The 20,278-nt window shown below is 48.5% G+C and overlaps 1 protein-coding gene and 1 long non-coding RNA gene across 10 annotated transcripts in view; one reads left to right on the forward strand and one right to left on the reverse strand.

Annotated features, from left to right (window-relative positions):
* Positions 1–20,278, forward strand: part of EYA2 (EYA transcriptional coactivator and phosphatase 2) — a 261,448-nt gene that overhangs the window by 222,929 nt on the left and 18,241 nt on the right. For all 3 annotated transcript variants that reach the window (XM_055545178.1, XM_055545177.1, XM_055545179.1), the window contains 2 exons: positions 13,472–13,530; positions 19,029–19,189. In XM_055545178.1, the coding sequence (XP_055401153.1) occupies positions 13,472–13,530; positions 19,029–19,189 (220 nt within the window). The remainder of the gene's footprint in view (positions 1–13,471; positions 13,531–19,028; positions 19,190–20,278) is intronic.
* Positions 16,525–19,778, reverse strand: LOC129626039 (uncharacterized). 7 transcript variants are annotated; one of them, XR_008701714.1, is made up of 3 exons: positions 19,572–19,778; positions 19,081–19,169; positions 16,525–18,761 (listed from the first exon to the last, which is right to left on the reverse strand). It is a non-coding gene; the product is annotated as an uncharacterized LOC129626039 (long non-coding RNA). The 7 variants fall into 7 exon arrangements; XR_008701713.1 differs by having other exon boundaries at positions 19,565–19,778; XR_008701712.1 differs by having other exon boundaries at positions 16,525–18,758; positions 19,493–19,778.

Here is a 20,278-nt window from a genome sequence, read left to right on the forward strand (position 1 = left end):
AAAGTACCTCCATCTGGTTCTTCATAGTGGCTACACCAATTTATGTTCTCACCACCAGTGTAGGAGGTTTTCTCCAAACCCTCTCCAGCATTTGTTATTTGTGGACTTTTTAATGGTACCCCACTCCAGTACTCTTGCCTGGAAAATCCATGGGGTCGCTAAGAGTCGGACATGACTGAGTGACTTCACTTTCATGCATTGGAGAAGGAAATGGCAACCCACTCCAGTGTTCTTGGCTGGAGAATCCCAGGGACGGGGGAGCCTGGTGGGCTGCCGTCTATGGGGTCGCAGAGTCAGACACGACTGAAGCGACTTAGCAGCAGCAGCATACAAGTATACAGAGAAGGCGATGGCACCCCACTCCAGTACTCTTGCCTGGAAAATCCATGGGGTCGCTAAGAGTCGGACACGACTGAGCGACTTCACTTTCATGCATTGGAGAAGGAAATGGCAACCCACTCCAGTGTTCTTGGCTGGAGAATCCCAGGGACGGGGGAGCCTGGTGGGCTGCCGTCTATGGGGACGCACAGAGTCGGACACGACTGAAGCGACTTAGCAGTAGCAGCATACAAGTATACAGAGAAGGCGATGGCACCCCACTCCAGTACTCTTGCCTGGAAAATCCATGGGGTCGCTAAGAGTCGGACACGACTGAGTGACTTCACTTTCATGCATTGGAGAAGGAAATGGCAACCCACTCCAGTGTTCTTGCCTGGAGAATCCCAGGGATGGGGGACCCTGGTGGGCTGCCGTCTATGGGGTCGCACAGAGTCAGACACGACTGAAGTGACTTAGCTGTAGCTGTAATGATGGCCATTCTGACTGGTGTAAGGTGATACCTCATTACAGTTGAGATTTGCATTTCTCTGGTAATTAGAAGCCAATTTTTTAAACATTTAAACAGAGTTGACTGAAAGAGGTATGATAAGAGTGCACCACACATCGTAGTAGTGAATACTGTTTGAGAAATTGTTTCAGTGACATCAGTTCTGTTTCAATAATTTAAATCTCTCTGTGATAGAAAACGTGTCTCTTATGGAAGGTCACAGTCAAAACCACTTGAAAGCCAGTATTCTAGAGCAGGGCTGTCCAGTAGAATTTTCTAAGCAATGTCAGTGTTCCGTTCTGCACTGTCCAGCACAGTAGCCACTGGCTACCTGAGGTTGCTGAGCACTTGAAGTGTGGCTAGTGTGACTGAGGCCCTGGATTTTTCATTGTATTTAACTTTTAAGTAATTTTAATGTAATAAGCCACATGTAGCTGATGGCTATCATATTGAACAGGACAGAACATTTATCTCATTGTACTCATTGTGTTAGGCTTCCATGGTGGCTCAGTGGTTAAGAATCTGCCTGCCAAGCAGGAGATGAAGGTTTGATCCCGGGGAGGGGAAGATCCCCTGGAGTAGGAAATGGCAACCCATTCTAGTAGTCTTGCCTGGAAAATCCTATGAACAGAGGGGCCTAGCGGGCTATATAGTCCATGGGGTTGCAAAGAGTTAGGCGCGACTTAGTGACTTAAATAACAACTCATTGTAGCAAGTTCTATGAGACAGTGCAGCTCTGGAGCCCTAAATTTGTAAGACATGACCTACATTTTCAGTTAGGATGGCGATGTAATAGTAATAACAAGAACAGTAATCCCAGTTGGCATTTTCTGAGCACTTACCAGGTACCAGGCACCGTTCTAAGTGTTTACAGGTACTAACTTGTTTAATCCTGGTTATTATTATCCCCACTGTCTCAGTCTGCCCTAGCTGCCATAAAAAAACACCACAGACTGTACGGCTTACACAACAGAAATGAATTAGGGACTTCCCTGGTGGCTCAGATGGTAAAGAATTTGCCTGCAATGCAGGAGACCCAAGTTCAATCCCTGGGTCAGGAAGATCCACTGGAGAAGGGAATGGCAACCCACTCCAGTGTTCTTGCCTGGAGAATCCCCATGGACGGAGGAGCCTGGCAGGCTACAGTCCTGGGGTCACACAGAGTCAGACACGACTGAGGGACTAACAGCTCTGGAGGCCAGAAGGCCCAGATTAAGAGACTGGCAAATGTGGTTTCCAGTAAAGGTTCTTTTCCTGGCTTGTAGAGATCACCTTCTCACTGTCTCCACATGACCTTTCCTCAATGTGTGTACAGGAGAGAGAGAGAAAAAGAGAGAGAGTGTGTGTGTGTGTGCGCTGGCCAGTTTTGAGTCTCTTCTTGACTATTATGAGCGCATGTGCTCAGTTGCTAAGTCAAATCCGACTCTTTGCAACCCCACGGACTATAGCACGCCAGGCTTCTCTGTCCATGGAATTTCCCAGGCAAGAATACTGGCATGGGTTGCCATTTCATTCTCCAGGGGATCTTCTTGACCCAGGGATCGAACCTGTGTCTCCTGCATTGGCAGGTGGATTCTTTACCCTTGAGCCGCCAGGGAAGCCCACATGAACACACTAATCCTATCAGATCAGGGTCCCACCCTTACAGCCTCACTTAACATTAATGACTTCCTTAGATGCCCCCTCTCCAAATAGAGCCACACTGAGGGTTCACACTTCCACACATGAATTCGGGGAGGACGCAAACATTCAGTCCATAACATCTATTTTACAAATGAAGAGACTGAGGTACAGAGGGGTTAAGCGAACAATCCAGAGTCACACAGTTGGCAGTGACCATCTTCAGAGCCAGGCAGCTGGCTCTGGAGCCCTTCCACGCATCGGCTGTGCTGTGCGGTCTCTCCCAGGAGAACGACTGCCATCTGGCTGAGAGCAGAGATTCCCAGTGGGAAATCTCGACTTGCACAGGGCTGTAGACAGCAGGTTCTGAGGGAAAGGGGGAGCAGGGAGGATAGATGTGCCAGGACGCCTGGAGAAGGACTGACAGGAAGAGAATAAATTCCCGGTGCACGTGAAGAAAGTGAAGATGAGAAACTCCTCTGTGAATTAGCACGGCATCTTCACATTGTATATGCAAAGGTCACACAGATAACAGCAGCCTAAACCACACTACAGTACTAGAGCACCCTCCCTCCCCCCGACCCCTGCAACAGGAACAAAGCAATAAACAGAGAATCTAAATGCATTTCTATATAGTAGGACATAGACAGAGATTGGAGCTGAGTAGGAGGCACTGGTGGGAATAATAAACTCAATCACAGTGACAGCTGACATGTCCTGAATGCTCACCTGTATGCCTTCATTTAACCTTTACAGCAGCCACAGAGGTAGAGTCTGTTATGTATCCCCATTTTAGAGATGGGAAGACTGAGGCACAGAGAGGTTAACGTACTCAGGGCTGACTTGTATTGAGCTCTAACACTGTGCCCTGCATCACACATATATTTTCTCACTGAAATCTCACAAGTACCATGCAAAGGAGTTGTTTCTTTTTAAAGTCTATTTTATGGATGAAGAATGAAACCCAGAGAGGTCACTTTTCGACGGTCACAGAGCTAGTAAGAACAGAGTGGAGGTCTAATCCCGGGCCAAGCTGACTTCTAGGCTAGGAAATTTATCTTTCAAAGAAGATACAATTTTGAGATGAATGGGGACTTGGAGAAGGAGAACAGGTCCACAGAGTGGATGGAAGAAAAGAGTCCTTCATAAGAAACGAGATCAACAGAAAGGTTTTGGCAAAAGGTATCCCTGGCCCGACTCAGGCCTGGCCAGGCAGGCGGGTGGGCCAGAGGGACAGATGCTGCTGGAGCTCTGGGAAGGCTCATGCTGGAGGGACTCAGAAGTGGCTGGAGTCTGGGCAGGACGTGGCTGCCTGCCTGACACACCGGCCTGATTGCTAAGCGTCTGATTTATGGTTCTGCAGGAGCTATCAGGGAGAGTAATATTTCACCGTGTCAGCGCTGAGCTGCTCTCCAGAACGTCCTGCCCAACTGACCATTAATGCAACATGGACCACAGCCTCTTTAATGCTCTTCAGAGAACTTAAACATTCAGACAACACGAGGAAGATGGCCCAGGTTTCCCTCCCAGGAAGCAGGGCCCTCGCTGGCTAATCTAGAGGCAGGATTAAGCAACCTCGCTCTTAAAATATACCTGCCTCGGAGGAGAAGGAGTGGGCAGGGAGTCCATCTGCGCTCTGAGTCATTTTTCTAAAGCAAATTTGTCAACAATTTCCTTTCTGCGTTCGTGTTTCCAAGCAGCCAAGGACAAAAAGTAATGGGATTGGACCACAGCAAAGCAGGTCGGGAAAAGCCCAGCTATCACCAGCTTAATCGGAATGGATTTTGATGGGTATTTGTCACCAGGCTTACTGTTCATAAATGAGTAAGGAAACAAAGTAGCGAAACCTGTGGGATGCAGGCAGAGTCTAATCCAGATAACCTTAAATTACATTTACTAGAAAAACCAGGAAAATTAATAAGAACTGGTCATTGAAAAGACCATTAAAGTAGATAAGCCCTTGGTAAACACAAACAAAGAAAAAAAAAAGAGAGATCAGTAACCAACATCCAGAATGAAAGAGTGGACATTATCGTAGGTTCAGAGGAGATTCTCTTTTTTAAATTATTTATCTATTGTATTTATTTATTTGGCTGCACCGGGCCTTAGTTGCAGCACAAGGAATCTTTAGCTGTGGCATTCGACTCTTAGTTGTGGCATATGGGATCTAGTTCCCTGACCAGGGATCGAACCAGGGCCCCCTGCATTGGGAGTGTGGAGTCTTAGCCACTGGACCACCAGGGAAGTTCCTCTTGTGTGTTTTGTTTTGTTTTTTTTAATTATGAGAATAGCAAAAGTAAAGTGAAAGTGTTAGTTGCTAGGTCATGTTCGACTCTTTGCGACCCCCATGGACTGCTATAGCCAGTCCGATTCCTCTGTTCATGGAATTCTCCCGGCAAGAATACTGGAGTGGATAGCCATTCTCTTCTCCAGGAGATCTTCCAGACCTGGGGATCAAACCCTGGTCTCCTGCATTGCCTGCAGATTCTTTACCATCTGAGCCATCAGGAAAGTTCCAATTATGAGAATACCAAGAGCAATATTATACCAGTGAACTTGAAAACCCGGGTGAAGTTGACCCTTTTCAGGAAGGAACAAATTGTCAAAATTAACCCAAGGGGAAATTCTTTAAATAAATATAATAAATCAATGGCCATGGAAAACTGAAATTGTGGATAAAGACATACATCTCTAAAAAGGCACCAAGTCCAGCTTGTTTTAAACAAGAGTACCACCAAACATTCAAGGAAAGGATAAGTCCCATCCTCCACAAACTGCAAAGCAAAGAAAAAGAGGGGGTGCTCTCCCATGCATTTGAGGAGACTGATGTCACCCTGAAATTCAATCTGGACTTTGAGCACGTGACAAAAGGATAAATCCCTGTCATTGGTGATGCGCGGCGGGACACTCCTGCAGTCCCCCAGCACCTTTGCCCAGGCCCTGTGACTCTGTATGTAAGTTCCACTGACCCGGTCTGAACTTCAGTTCCCATGCACGTGAAAGGAGGAGTCTGGACTATCATTGGAATCCCTTATTAGGCCAGCCGTATGCCTCATTACACACCGACAAGTGGATGCAGTAACCATATTTCATGATTTTAAAATCTTGGAGACCTTGAAGGCCCAGAAGCAGTGACACTCCTGCAGCAACTAGCATACGTGGCACCCAGATCTTGGCTTCTAAACACCATTTTCCAGTGAAAGGAACCAGGGCTCCTTGGATATGAGACTGATTCTAGGGCAGGACAGGAAAGACATGGTAACATGGAGCATCTTACAGTGCCCCAAACTAAGGACATACTCACAAAGCCCCATGATGATGGGATATGTCATAGGGATACAAGAGCTGACCAGAAAGAGTCCCCAATGGTTTGAGCTGGAACAATTTGAGTACTAAAACAGATAACATAGCATCTAACCCTAAGAATGGGCTTCCAGGTGGCATAGTAGTAAAGAATCTGCCTGCCGATACAGGAGGTACAAGAGATACATGTTCGATCCCTCAGTTAGGAATATCCCCTGGAGTGGGAAATGGCAACCCACTCCAGTGTTCTTGCCTGAAAAGTTCCATGGACAGAGGAGCCTGGCAGGCCACAGTCCATGGGGTCACGAAGAGTCAGACGTGACTGAGCAGCTAAGCACACACACAACCCTAAGTACAAAGTAAGTGCCCGTGAGTCCATACTGACGCAGATAAAGGATTGAATAAACAAACAAGTTGGGGAGAAGAGACAGCTTTACAGTGGAGAGACCTGAGGAACACTGCCCGAGCCAGGCGATCAAGGTCAGCATCGCCAGTGTTACGTCATGTTGGTAGAGCATACCCTTGATGTGATGTGCTGGGAGTGGCACTTTGACCTCTGTGATCTCCCTCAGCAAAACCCCTAGCCCCGGTCTAACCACGAGCAAAACATCAGCTAAATCCCAGTTGAGAGACATTCTGCAAAATACCTGACCAGCATTCCTTTAAACCGTCACCAAAACCAGGGAAAGTCTGAGAAACTATCACAGTCCAGAAGAACCTAAAGAGACAAGATGAAAAAATATATCATGGTACCCCAGATGGGATCCTGGAAGGGAAAAAGGACGGTAATGGAAAATGGAATTAAAAATAGACAGTAGCTAATAATAATATAGTGATATTTATTAGTTGTGACAAGCCGTTTGAATATAAGATGTTAACAGCAAGGGAAACTGGGCGTGTGCTATATGGGAACGCCCTATATTATAGACACTATTTTTCTGTAAATCTAAAACTATTCTAAAATTTAAAGTTTATTAAAAAAAAAAAAAAACTGGAGACTCATCCAGTAACTTGCCCAAGATCACACACCTAGGAAATGGCAGGGCTGGTACTGGAGCCCAGGGATGGGCTTTTGAAGGCCAACTACAAAGTCAAGGCCATGTGAAACTTAATGTGTCTACCCCTGTTCTGTTCTGCCCCATTCCCTGAGATGTATTAATGTGCAGCATCCTGATGTGTCCATGGGATTAGGACTAAAGACTACAGTGTTCTGCTTTGCTTCTAAATTGTTTCATCAGCAGAACTGACCATCCATGAACCTCTTGCTGTGGTGAACTCAATTCAGTTTGAGGCTATGGAATCCACAATAGTAATACTAGCAATAATCAAGACAAACGTGTATGTGGTATTTTCTACAGTCAAGGGACTTTTCAAAGTGCTCTATCTGTATTAATTCATTCAGTCCTTACAAAACCCTAAGTGGGAAGTACCATTCTGCAGCTCAATCACAGACAAAGAGGCTGAGAGTCAAAAAGATTCAATACCTTGTCCAAGTTCATTCTGTTAATAAGTAGCAGAGTCAGAATTTGACCCAGATCCCAGAGTCTGTGCTGTACTCTCTGACCAATTTAAAAAAAAAAAAAAAAGGACACTACTTTACGATTTCCCAGTTTAGTAGATGAAACAAATCAGCCAGTGTATCAGGCCTAGATTCATCCTACAGGCCCCACAAATTGCAGAAACAGAGAAACATTTGTCCTGAAATGGGGTAGAATTGGGGCAGTTTTTACAAAGGCAGTGACATCAACAAACCTTGGCAGGCTTTAGATAGTTGGAAAGAGCGGGGGAAAGCATTCAGAACATAAGGAACAGCAAGTGCAAAGGCCCTGGGGCAAGAAGACGAGGGTTGTTGAAGGACTAGCAGAGGCTAAGTCTGCAGTGCGTTGGGAAATGGGGGGTGGAAGGTGATGAGTAGCAGGGTGTGCAGACAAGTGGGGCCTGAGTCATGGTGAGGACTCAGAGGGAGGTGGAAGCCATTGTGGGGTTTTGAGCAGGCGAGGGCCAGGATCTGACTTAGGGTTTAGCAGGATCCCTCTGGCTGCTGGATGAAAACTAGGCTGGAAAGATGGAGGGTAGAAATGACGAGGTGATGGTAATAGTCCGAGTCAGAGGTCCGCAAACTTCTGTCAGGAGCCAGAGAGTAAATATTTTAAGTTTTTCAGGGTCAGACTGTCTCTGTCTCAACTAGTCACTTCTCCCGTTGCAGGACAAAATCAGCCACAGACCGGAAGTAAATGAATGAACATGGCAGTGTTCCAATAAAACTTTATTTATACAACAGATGGCAGGCCAGATTTGGCTCCCAGGTCATAGTTTGCTGCCCCCTGGTGTAAGTGGGAGGTAATCATAGCTTAGACCATGGTGGGAGCAGCAAGGTAGACTCCCGAGACTCTTTCCCTTTGACATGTTAAGTTCCTGTTTCCAACCAGATTTATGATCTTCCGGATCTTTCCATTTTCATTTATGTGTATGGATACATTCGTATATAGTAGTATCTCATTTTGTTTTTCAGTTCCGTTCGGTCGCTCAGTCATGTCCCACTCTTTGTAACCTCATGGTTTTTAATCCGTGTAGACCCCGGTGATACTGGCTGTCTCCTTCTCTAGTCTGCCGCTTTTTGCCCTGCAGGACGTCTTTGTGCTAGCCTAACAATCTCCGTCTTCCTTCTGAGCGGCCGGGTGGGAGTGTCCTGAATGGATATACCACAGTTCATTCCGCCGTGACCCAGTTGAGGGAACTGCAGGTGATTCCAGCTTCTCACTGGGGTGAACGGCCTCCTTGCGCAGGACTCTGTGTGTGTGTTTCTCTGGGTCAGAAAGTGTCAGTTCCTCAGCACCACTGCGCCTCACCAATGTCGAGGCCACAGGAACCCCCCACTCTGTCTTGGAAGGGTGTTCCTGCTCAGATCCCCCCCCAAAATTATAGTCACACTTTGAGTCCAGAGAGGCCAGAGGCACCCTGGGCAGTGAGAAGCTGGCATCCTCAGCGTGAGGATGCCCATCCCCCACGCAGCCCAGTTGAGGAGCCGGGGGTCCTTGCCCCCAGGACCCAGCCCAGTTGAGGAGCCGGGGGTCCTTGCCCCCAGGACCCAGCCCAGTTGAGGAGCCGGGGGTCCTCGCCCCGGGACCCAGCCCATCCTCACATCCTCCGCCCTGTCCCGCTCCCCTCGGTGCCGGCTCGCAGGTAACTCGATCCCGGTCAGCTGGCGGAGTATGAGGTAGCGTCTAGCTGAGCGTCATGGTATTTTATTAAGCCCGAAATGTGATCGCTACTGTTGTCGCACTTTAGCGCCCCCAACAATCCCCTGGCAGATGAGAAAACCAGAGCCTTCCCGCATGCCTTTCCCCTGACGTCAGGGAAAGTGCAGGGAACCCTGCCCGGGGGCCCGAGAGCCTGGGTGACCCCCCGGAGCAGCTTTCAAGCCTGAGGGAAGGACCGGGGGCCACTGGGCAGTGTTTTTCCAATTTCAGGCAAAGCAACGGACTGGGGGAAATCGGCTATTAATTTCTCCTCGGTGCCTGGGTCTCGGAAGTCAGCACTGGCTTTTCAATACACTCTTCGTTAACCTATTAGGATGGCAGGCCCTAGGATCCTTCCGTCTTGATGACGTTGCTCCGGATCGGGGGTCTCAGACAAGGATGCCCAGGGGGGCCCACGTGAGGTAAAGTGAGGAAAACCCAGCAGAGGCTGTGGGGGACTGGAGATGGAGCTTGAGGCTGTGGATGGTCAGGACAGAGGCATGCAAGCCCTGCCTTGCCAGAGCATGTAAATTCTCAAAGTAGCAGAAAATCTGGAGAGACAGAGAAAGAGGGAGAAGAAGGGAGAGAGAAGGGAGGAAGGGGAAGTGAGGGAGAGAGGCAGGGAGAGAGACGGCTGTTGTTCCAAAAAATGTTTTATTGTTTTAAGACAGTTTGGGCTAGATGAGATACACCTCCTGGCCAGCTTGCAAGCTCTTCCCTAACTGAACCTGTCAACACAGCAGTGAAATTGTCCACCCTGTTCCTTTGTCCCTCCAGAGCTGCGCTGTGCAGTGGAATTTTCTGCAGTGATGGAAACGTGCGCCATCCAGCATGGTAGCCATTGGCTCCATTTGGCTATGGAGCCCAAGAAATAGACCTAAGGAACTGAATTTTCTATTGAATTCTTTAAGTTATTTATCTTGGACTGCACTGGGTCTCCACTGCTGCACATGAGCCTTCTCTAGTTGCAGCACGTGGGCTTCTCACTGCAGTGGCTTCTCTTGTTGCAAAGCCTGGGCTCCAGGGTGCGTGGGCTCAGTGGTCGTGGCACACAGGCTTAGTTGCCCTGTGGCATGTGGGATCTTCCTGGAGCAGGGATCGAACCCTTGTCCCCTGCATTGGCAGGCAGATGCTAAACCACTGGACCACCAGGGAAGTCCTCTATTTAATTCTAACTAACCGTAAAGAACCACGTGTGGGGACTTCCCTGGTGGTCCAGTGGCTAAGTTTCTGTGCTTGCAATGCAGGGGCCCTGGGTTTGATCCCTGGTCAGGGAACTAGATCCCACATGCCACAATTAAAGACCCTGCATGCTGCAATGAAGATCAAAGACCCTGCATGCCCCAACTAAGACCCTGAGCAGCCAAATAAATAAAGTTAAATATTTAACAACAACAACAAAAAGAACCACATGTGACTGATTGCTACCGTATTAGATAACGTGATTATAGAACCTTTTCAGTCAGAGGTATGCCATCACAGCTCTTTAGGAAAGAACACGCTGTCTCAGGGACAGGGATCAATTATACCACCAAGAGATTAGAATCCTGGGTGCATGGAAAGAAAGGCGATGTGGAATCATACCTAGAAACGGTTTAGGTGTCAGCCAGATGTCTGCTAGCTTGAAGAGTGGTCATTCATTGCCTCCCAGGTTTTTTTTTCCCACTACTACCCAAAGAGTCTCTCAGTCGGGGTCACCGCTGAGCATCCACTATGTCATTTGCCCTCTGGTCTGGCTGCCCTCTGCCCAGGGCTGACCCCAAGGAAGCCCCTGGGTGGACCTCCCTGCTGTTGTTGCCATCCAAGCATGTCAGAGTGCACCACCCACCCCCAGGGACCTCAGACACACCAGGTCCCATGCCACAGGACCCCAAGTCCTACTTTGTCACTGCCACAGAACTGTGGGCAAAGCAGGCCAGGGACTCTGGGCATAAACCTCTTCCCAAGCCAAAGGCTTCAGCAAACCCCCTTCCAGTCCACAGCCCCATGAGGAGGCCAGGGAGGGGTCAGCGCCACACCACCCCTTCTTCTAGGTTCCGACCTTAATCCCCACAAAGCCACCCAGGCTTCCCCAGGTACGACTGTCTCCACCCTGCCCCCTGTATCTCCATGACAACCAGGTTCCCTCTGTATATCTTTCACAAGTGATGGGAAGGTGGTTCCGTAATCCCCCAGCAAAGCTCCTGTCCTCAAAGATGAATTCCAGCCTCCTCCTTGTGTAAAAAGAAATCTGCTCAAGATGTTGATAGCACCATTTTTTCCCCCAGCGTGTCTCCTCCTATGAGGAGTCCAGGGATGTAACAACCAGTTTTTTTCTCAGAGGTCAAGCTCAGAGTTCCACGTGTGTCTTCTCTCTCTAACAGTCTTTACTAGGAGGTCTCTACGCCCTGAAATTGCCTTGCAAAAACCAAAACGTGGATGTTTACAAATCTTAACACAGTAATCAAAGCTAACATTTATGTAGCACCAGGCTTTTCTTCTCTAGTTAACCATGTAAGCAGGTTCTATTGTTATCTCCATTTGCCAGTCTGACCTCTGAGGTTCAGGATGGCTGTGTCATTTGCTCAAGGTCACACAGCTAGGCAGTGGTTAGGTCCAGGATCCAAACCCAGGCGATCAAATTCCAGAGCCTGACTCTATAATCAGTACCATGGTGGCATGCACAGCACACTCATGATTTTTGCCTTATAGATCTTTCACCTGAATGTACTTTATGATGGAGGTGGAGCTCTTCACAGGATTGGTGGGATTTGCATGTGGCCTCCTTGGGGGCACTGGCATCACCCTTGCCTCTTGGTTGCCAACTGCAGAAAACCCCGCTCCACTCCCGTAAACAGAAAAGTCCGTGTATTCCTTTCCTGTGACTGCTGTACAAATTACCACACACTTAGCGGCTTAAAACAACACCGCCCTAGAGGTCAAACGTCCAAAATCAATTTCACTGGGCCGAAGATGTCGGCAGAGCGGGTTTCTTCTGGAGGCTTTAAGAGGAGAAACTGTTTCTTTGCCTTTTTCGACTCCTGGCAGCTACCTGTATTTCTTGGCTTGTGGCCTCTTTCTCCACCTTCAATGCACCTCACTCCAGTTCTCTTCTCTGTCATCAAATAATACCCCTCTGCCTCTTACTTGCAAGGACCCTTGTAATTACATTCAGGATCCAACCAGCGTACTCTCCCCATCTCGAGATGGTTAACTTAATCACATCTACAGAGTTCCTTTTGCCCTGTGAGGTTCCTGGAATTAGGACATAACACATGTTGGGGGGGGCTGCGGTTCAGCCTACTATAGTGGTCAGGGTGGCCTCTCAGTTGCGGCGGGATAGAGCGAGTCATGTGATCGGACCTCATCCCCCTCTCCAGCTCCCAGACCTGCTTTCCTCTAACAGCCCCAGGCTTAACCCCACCATCCAGCAGCCTCAGGGAAAGGAGAGCTCCTCTTTCTCAAAAGTCCCAGGGCTGGTTCTCATTGGTCCATCTGAGACCACACCCTCATCTCTGAAGCAATCACTGTGGCCAGAGGACCCTGGGTCTCTGATTGGCCGAACCTGGGTCACGTGCCCACCAACGTCATCCCCTCCTCTCTGTCTTAACTGCCACGTGTTAAGGTATTTCTGCAGAGAACATGAGTGGTGGCCTGCAGCTTGTTACTGGAATCCGTTGAATGGCCAGCGCTTGAAAGGGTAACCTGGCACATAGCAGACGTGAAGCTGCTCAGTCGTGTGCGACTCTTTGCGACCCCATGGACGGTAGCCTACCAGGCTCCTCAGTCTGTGGAATTTTCCAGGCAAGAGTGCTGGAATGGGCTGTCATTCCTTCTCCAGGGGATCTTCCCCACCCGGGGATCAAACCCAGGTCTCCTGCATTGCAGACAGACAGACGCTTTACCCTCTGAGCCACCAGGGAAGCCCAAACTATATGCCTGGCACATAGTAAGTGCTCAATAAATGATGGTCACAGATGGTGGGACTCAGAGGGGAACTTGTCAGGGGGTATCACCTGAAGCTAATGCTTGAAGAATACAAGGTTCACTAAGCAGATGAAAGCAGAGAGCCCTCCACACAGAGGAAGCACCTTGAACAAAGCACAGGCTTCCACGGTATGGCCATGGTGGCCGTAGGTCCTAGTGTACCTGGGGACAGAGGGAGATTGGATTGGTCCTATTTTGTGCCTGTCCTCCCAGTGTATTACTAATAGCAGCCCCCTTTACGCTGCAAAACTGTCCGGGAGTGCATGATAAATTATACAGTCCTCACCACCCCTTATAGCCAAGCAGCTCCTTCATAAGGAAACCAAAGGCAGAAGAGGATGAGACTTACCCAAGGTCACCCAACATTTAGTAGCAAAGTCTGGACTGGAATTCAAGACTCCTGACTCCCAGTCCAGTGCTCCTTCACCCTCCAGCTTATGAAATCAGCTCTCAAAGCCTGCATCAGCTTCACCAGTCACACATCTCCCTTTTTCTCTTCTTGCCAAATTCTCCATAGGATTGTGACCAGATCCACGTGGACGATGTCTCATCTGATGACAATGGGCAAGATTTAAGGTAGGAATTCAGGGAATTAAAAATGCCCCTTCTGATTGCGAATCAAGCTCACCTATCACTGGGACGCAGAGAGGAGGCTGGTTATCAGTGAAGGGTGTGCCTGCCTCCACCATAACTGGGACTTGTTTCTCTGAACTTAAAAAACACAGTCATGCCCCTGACCCTGTAGCTTCTTCCACATCATCTCAAATCACTAGAGCTGAGCTTTCCACAAATCCCCTGTAACTCTGCTTCTGCTGATATCTTTGTGGGTCTTTTCTTGCCCTGCTAACTAAAGTAATCCATGCATGGGGGCACGGGTTCAGTCCCTGGTCAGGGAACTAAGATCCCGCAAGAATAAACTAATGCATGCATATTGTAAAAACTGTCATACACCACTCCTAATCTTGCCTCCCAGAATCACTACCATCAAGAGTTTAGTACACCTTTTTCCAAGGATTGACTGCACTCATTAACATATATATATATATATATATATATTATTTAATATAAGATCAACACAGTCAATACTCAAAAATATTTCTTGAATGAATAAATGGTATGTTGGTTTTCTAGGAAAATCACTCCTAGGACATGAATTCCAGAAATAAGGTCCCCAACTGCTCAAAATGAAACAGCTTCCTGAAGAATGTGGCTGAGGAATGTTCCAAGCCTGCCCACTATAAAAAAAAACCCTTGTTAATCTATGCTTATCAAAATGATCACTATTCAGCACCTCTCAGCCCATCAAAAGTATTGTGAGACCAAAATGATGTCTTGCTTGTGGGCCATTTGTGGTAATTTCGCTTAGCATTGGCTTCTGAGGTGTGTCTTCCAACTTAATCCAAAAAAAGAAATCAAAGTGTCTGTTACTGAGCCCTGCAAGTCTTTTCAAAGCCCAGCTCAATTAGAAGTGATTGGTAGGCATCGCCTGCTTCGCTTTAATTAGCCATTCAGAAAATCCTCTGCAGTCAGGCCTGGCCAGGACCAGGCTCCAGGGCCCGCCAGGACTGCTCAATTTATGGAGTAAATAAATCCCAGATCAAGGCTAATTGTGTCCTTTCCATGAAGTCATCCCTGGGAACCACTCTCCATTTCAAAGCAATAAGCAACCAGTGTTCCATTTTTATCCTTTCTGCTGTAGTGGCTGGCTTGCATCGAAAGCAGTGCCCCTCTGAACCCTGACTCGAGCTAAACTGTTGGTACCTCATTTCAAGAATCCACAATCCAAGGGTGTTTTTTGCCCCTAGGAGCCAAATTCCCCCTGTGTTCATTCAGGAAATATCTGTTAAGGACCTACTGTGTGCTAGGCATCAAACGCCCCCCCCCCTTTTTTTTCTCAGTTATAGTAAAAACTGAGACTGCCCTGGTGGACCAATAGTTAAGACTCTCTGCTTCCAAGGCAGGGGTCACAGGTTTGATCTGTGGTCGGGGAGCTAAGATCCCACGTGCCACAAAGGTGGCCAAAAAATAATTTAAAAAACAGTAAAAGCAACAGTGGTACCGTCCTTATCTTGCACCATGCCCTGTTCCAGGTGCTTCACGTGGCTTACCTCATTGCACCTTCACAGCAGTTAGGAAAAAGTGGCTCTTACCACCCTCGTTTTACACTGGGGAACAGGAGGTGCAGAGAGGTCACGTAACTTGCCCAACCTGACACAGCTGGTAAGTGGGGGAGGCAGGATTCATGGACACCCTGCCCTGCCCTCCATCTCTTGGCAGAACATCCAGCCATCTCCCCAGTGTGTCCGCTGAGTTTTAAGTCAGCATTTTTCAATAAATCCTCTAGCCTTTCTGCACTACCCAGGGAGGGGCTACTGGTGGCTACCCCTCCCAGAGCTGACACCTGCCTCTCCCGGAGGCTCTGGGGTTAACCCGCCCACCGCTGCTCTGTGTAGCACAGACTCTCCTCTGAGCGGTCCCTGCGATACCAAGGGAGCTTCCCCAGCGGGTCTGATGCGGTGGATACTGGTCCGGGAAGTCGCACATGCGCGGTACCATCTCCCGTGAGTACCCAGGAGGTCGTGCCTGAGCTCTGCTTCTCCAGGGATCCAGAAGAGTTTGAAAAAGAAGAAGAAGCCACTTTTGAAAAGGAGGAATGTTAGGGTGAATGGATGCTCCAGCACCCAAGTTCACTGCCACTCAACCAAGGCCACAGATGGGTCTACATTCACACAGACGCCCTCTGTGCCTGCCCAGCGGCTCCTCGTTGGAGACTGAGGTGCTCAGACCACTGGATGGGAAGTGGTCTGAAGCTGTTCTTCCACAGACTCTTAAAAAAAAAAATGGAATAGAAGTTGATAGAAATTAAATGAAAAAACAAAATTCTCTAGCAAGATGAGAACCTTGACTACAGAGGAAGGAGCATGTGGCAATTTAAAGCGTGGGTTCTTGGGGCATAAGATTCTCCTTAGTAACATTTGTATTTCAAACCTTATGAACATTCCCTCTTATAATTTCTCTTCCTAGGGACATGGTCTTTGTATTGTAATTTATCAAAATCCACTGACTTTCATAAAAAATACGTGTTTTCCCAACATATGTTAAAAAAAAAACTCTAGTTGAATATCACTCATCAGGCTATTCGTATCAGTGGTTTTAAATACTACTCCAAAATGTGAAACTTAAATTTCAGGAAAAAAATGTCTTAATATTTTTTGTAAAATATTGTGAAATATCCAAAATATTTTCCCTTACTGCATCAATTGAAAAGAACTCATAAAATTTCCTTTACTTGATAAAACTAATGAGTTAAAATTTTTTTTAAATCCAGAGAAAGAGACCTTATATACAGCAAGCTATGTAATGATTTCCATTTAACATTAGACATAGCAGTGGTCACTCAGATAAGAAGTAACCTTGTATTTATCCAAACACCCAATAAAGCAAAATTCTCAGGTGGAAAAAGAAAAAGTGTCAATTCTAGAAAAGAGGAGCCCTGATGGGATAAAGTCACATAGCCCCTTTCTCATCAGGTTAAGAATGTGCTCGAAAAGTGCCCAGCACAGTGAATAATCCTTACTAAATGGCTCTCTGTCCCTTTGATTAGATGTTGTCTGCTCCCTTTTACTAGTTGGGCGTATTTTATTTCTCTTTAGCCCCTGATCACCGCCACCCAAGGGAGGGGCTGAGAAATAAGCGACAGCAACACGTCTGTGTAACAAACCCACCCGCATCTTTGGTGGGAAAGAGGAAGGATTCCATAATTTCACTTTCCAGTCCTCAGGAGAGATGGTCCCAGCTTGTGCAGGACTTCTGGGGCCAGCATCCACTGCGCCAGATCCGCTGGAGAGGCTCCCTTGCGGTTCAGGGATGGTGGGGAGGAGAGTCTGTGCTACACAGAGCAGCGGTGGGCGGGTTAACCCGAGAGCCTCTGGGAGACTCAGGTGTCAGCTCTGGGACCAGAGTCACACAAACAAGTTGTTAGAACAGCCACATCTTATCTCCAAGCAGAAAACATTTTTTAGTAATGTTCTCAAGATCTCAGAAGTTATGATGTTAAATACCATGTTACCAAGCTAGCGGTTAAACAAGCTAATTACACACAATCTGTATTTTTCTTTTTTCTTTTTTTTTGGTCATGCTACACAGCTTAGGAGATCTTAGTTCGCTGACCAGGGATTGAACCCACACCCTCAACAGTGAAAGCATGGAATCCTAACCACTGAACCACCAGGGAATTCCTCATCTATTTAAATCTGAGTAATTCAGTAAAAAGCAGAGCAGAGACTGTGATCATACCTATTTGAATCTACCGTCTCCAACTCACCACTTGCTGATATGACTTACTTGCTTCCAATCTTGTACACACTCACAAATGTCTGTGAAAAATGACCCAGGTGAATGCGTGTGTGTTTATGGCCATATGGGCAAGAATTTGTCTGAAGAACAGCTTCTATCAGCCCATTGGTATCTCTGGGATTGTCCATCCAGCCTCCTCTGGAGAGAATCCCAGCGTCTGCAGCTGAGCCCTTTCACATTAAGTCACCCTGGTCAGTGTCCTCCTGGGCCGCCTGCCCCGGTGGTGAAATTTGATTTCACATTTGAGGCATCACGTAAGGCATCTCTGTGGATCCTGCAAGGGTTTTGTTGTCACTAGTTTGATATTCAGGCTGAGCCCCATGCACAGGAGAGAAAGACCCAGCACTTCCCATTTCCAAATTCCCTTTTCTCTGTCGCAGCACTTGTGTTGAAATGGGGATACCTAAGGTACAATTCGCCAGTGTTGTTTCATTCCTAGTGCATCACATCTCCACCCTTAAACCCATCACGGACAATCCAGAAACAATAAAATAATAGGAAGAGAAAAACGTCAGCCAGTCCCCCCCACCCTGCCGCCATTGAGAGGCCCTGGTACCACGCTGAACTGCTCCCCATGCCACACCCAGGCTTTTTCTCTCTGAAGAGACCTTCACTTTGGAAGTTTTTGGTCCACATATTGCCTTGTGACGTCCCGTGATTTTGCAGACCTGCACCAGGCTTCCGGTGGAGGGAAAGAAAATGGTGTTCCATGAGAGCTGGGGTTTTCCTTCTCACGCTCTAGGTGACAAATCACACACAATTCCCCCTTCTGGTTCCCAGCTGGCACTCCTGTCATTAACTTCCTGTGATGCTCTGACATGTCCCCAGGGCATGCTTCATGCTGACGGAGGGTTCTGTCTACAAAGTACCAGCAATCGACTCTGCCTGATTTTTTCTTTTTTTGGCTTCAGCGCTGTGCACAGGCTTTCTCCAGTTGGGGCAAGCAGAGGCTACTCCTTGCAGAGCACAGGCTTCTCATTGAGGTGGCTTCTCTTGTTGCGGAGCACAGGCTCTAGACTGCGGGCTCAGTAGTTGTGGCCTGGGGGGCTTAGCTGCTCTGTAGCACATGGGATCTTCTGGGACCAGAGATTGAACCTGTGTCTCCCACACTGGCAAGTGGATTCCCAACCACTGGACCACCAGAGAAGTGTGACTCTGCCTAGTTTAAAAGATAAAATTAGCGTGGGGAATGCCTATGGAAAGACACAGAGATGCTCACAGCCGAGGAAGAAAGGGTTAGCCGCCAGACCTTTCGAGGCATGTGAGGCAGGGCAGATTTGGGGATCAAAGTATCAAGAGCTCACTGGTATTTTCTTCTGGACTCTTCTCTCGGGGTGAACCGAGGCCAACCACTTTTTTGGAATTGCCTTTCCAGCTTCAGATTCCAAAGTGGGGGAGAGAGAGGCTTTCCTTGGCTTGGCCACTGCATGCAGGAAACAGAATGACTGCTCCTCAAAAAAAGAAAAAAGAAAACAGAGATGTTCTTTGATACCAGAAGGAAAGAGAATGGATGCCGACTGGGCATGAGCACAGGATGCCACCGTTGTTTGGGAAGTTAATGAAAGCTCTGATCCTGCTTCTCCCACAACGCAGATACTCAGAGCATCCTCGCACGTTCGGGGACTCAGGCAAACATAAGCCCACCCACGAGTCTCCTGGTGGGAAGCTCCCACCTCCCCACAATAACGCTGTCTCTTCTCCCTCTGCCGTCTCCCCAGCACCTACAACTTCTCCGCCGATGGCTTCCACAGTTCGGCCCCGGGAGCCAACCTGTGCCTGGGCTCCGGCGTGCACGGCGGCGTGGACTGGATGAGGAAGCTGGCCTTCCGCTACCGGCGGGTGAAGGAGATGTACAACACCTACAAGAACAACGTCGGCGGTGAGCGGGCCGGGGAGAGGGCGCCCGTGGCGCTCAGAGGGTCTGCCTGCCTGGGCCCCGGGAGCACCCCCGGACCGAAGGGAATTCATCAAGAATGGATGCTGTCACTCACATCCCACCTGCGCGGCGCCAGGCTCCGAGAGGCCCGCAGACCCTAGCTCACCCGGGGTGGCCCTCATGACGCCCTCTGGGAGAGGGCACTATGATCTTGTCACCCCCACTTTGGGTCTGGGGAAGCTGAGGAAGTGATGACATGTCCTGCCCATGCATGATCACGCCTCCGGCCCCGCCATGGTTCTCCACCTCTGGTCCTCGGACCAGCAGCATCAGGGTCACTGGGAGGCTCGATGGAAATGCAGATTCTCTGGCCCCCACCTCAAACCTGTCAGATCGGCAGCTCTGGGGTGGGCCTGGCCCTCTGCATCTTGACTGGCCCTCCAGGTGATTCTGATGCTTGTTGAAAGCTTGAGGGCCACAGGCTTCAGACCTCACTACTCAGATTGTGGCCCCTGGAGCAGCCACATGAGCATCACCTGGGAGCTGGTGAGAAATGTAGATGCCCAGGCCCCTCCCAAGGCAACTGAGTCAGATCTGTGTCTTTAACAAGATTCCCAGGTGATTCGTGGAAACTCTGGTTCACAAGCTTGGCTCATATTGGAACCCCCCAAGGAATTTCCCCTTCTGCTTTTCTTGACCTGGCTGCCGCTTGGCTTCGGGACTTACTGAGTTCCCTGCGTGATTCTACTGTGTGGCCAAGTGAAAGCCACCAGCTTCAGTGGCAGGAGAGCGTTGGTTTATCACACTGAACAAGAAACCTGGAAGGCAGGCTGGAGGCAGGGTGGGTTCACCAATGACCAGGCCCTTGATCAATATTTCTGGAATTCTCTAGGCCTTTGACTCTTAACAGGTGAGGCTGCTTCTTCCCCGGGAGGTACATGGGGATGTTTTTGATTATCACAATGTCTCTAACCAGCTACTGGCCGGTAACGGGAATTAGATTTGAGTAGGCGGATAATAGAATCTGCCATCTACACCTTGACCCCATTCCCGGAAAGAGTAGAGTCCCGGGAAGAATTCAGGGTCTCCAAC

Source organism: Bubalus kerabau, chromosome 13 (assembly GCF_029407905.1).
Source record: "Bubalus kerabau isolate K-KA32 ecotype Philippines breed swamp buffalo chromosome 13, PCC_UOA_SB_1v2, whole genome shotgun sequence".
Lineage (NCBI taxonomy): Eukaryota > Metazoa > Chordata > Mammalia > Artiodactyla > Bovidae > Bubalus > Bubalus kerabau.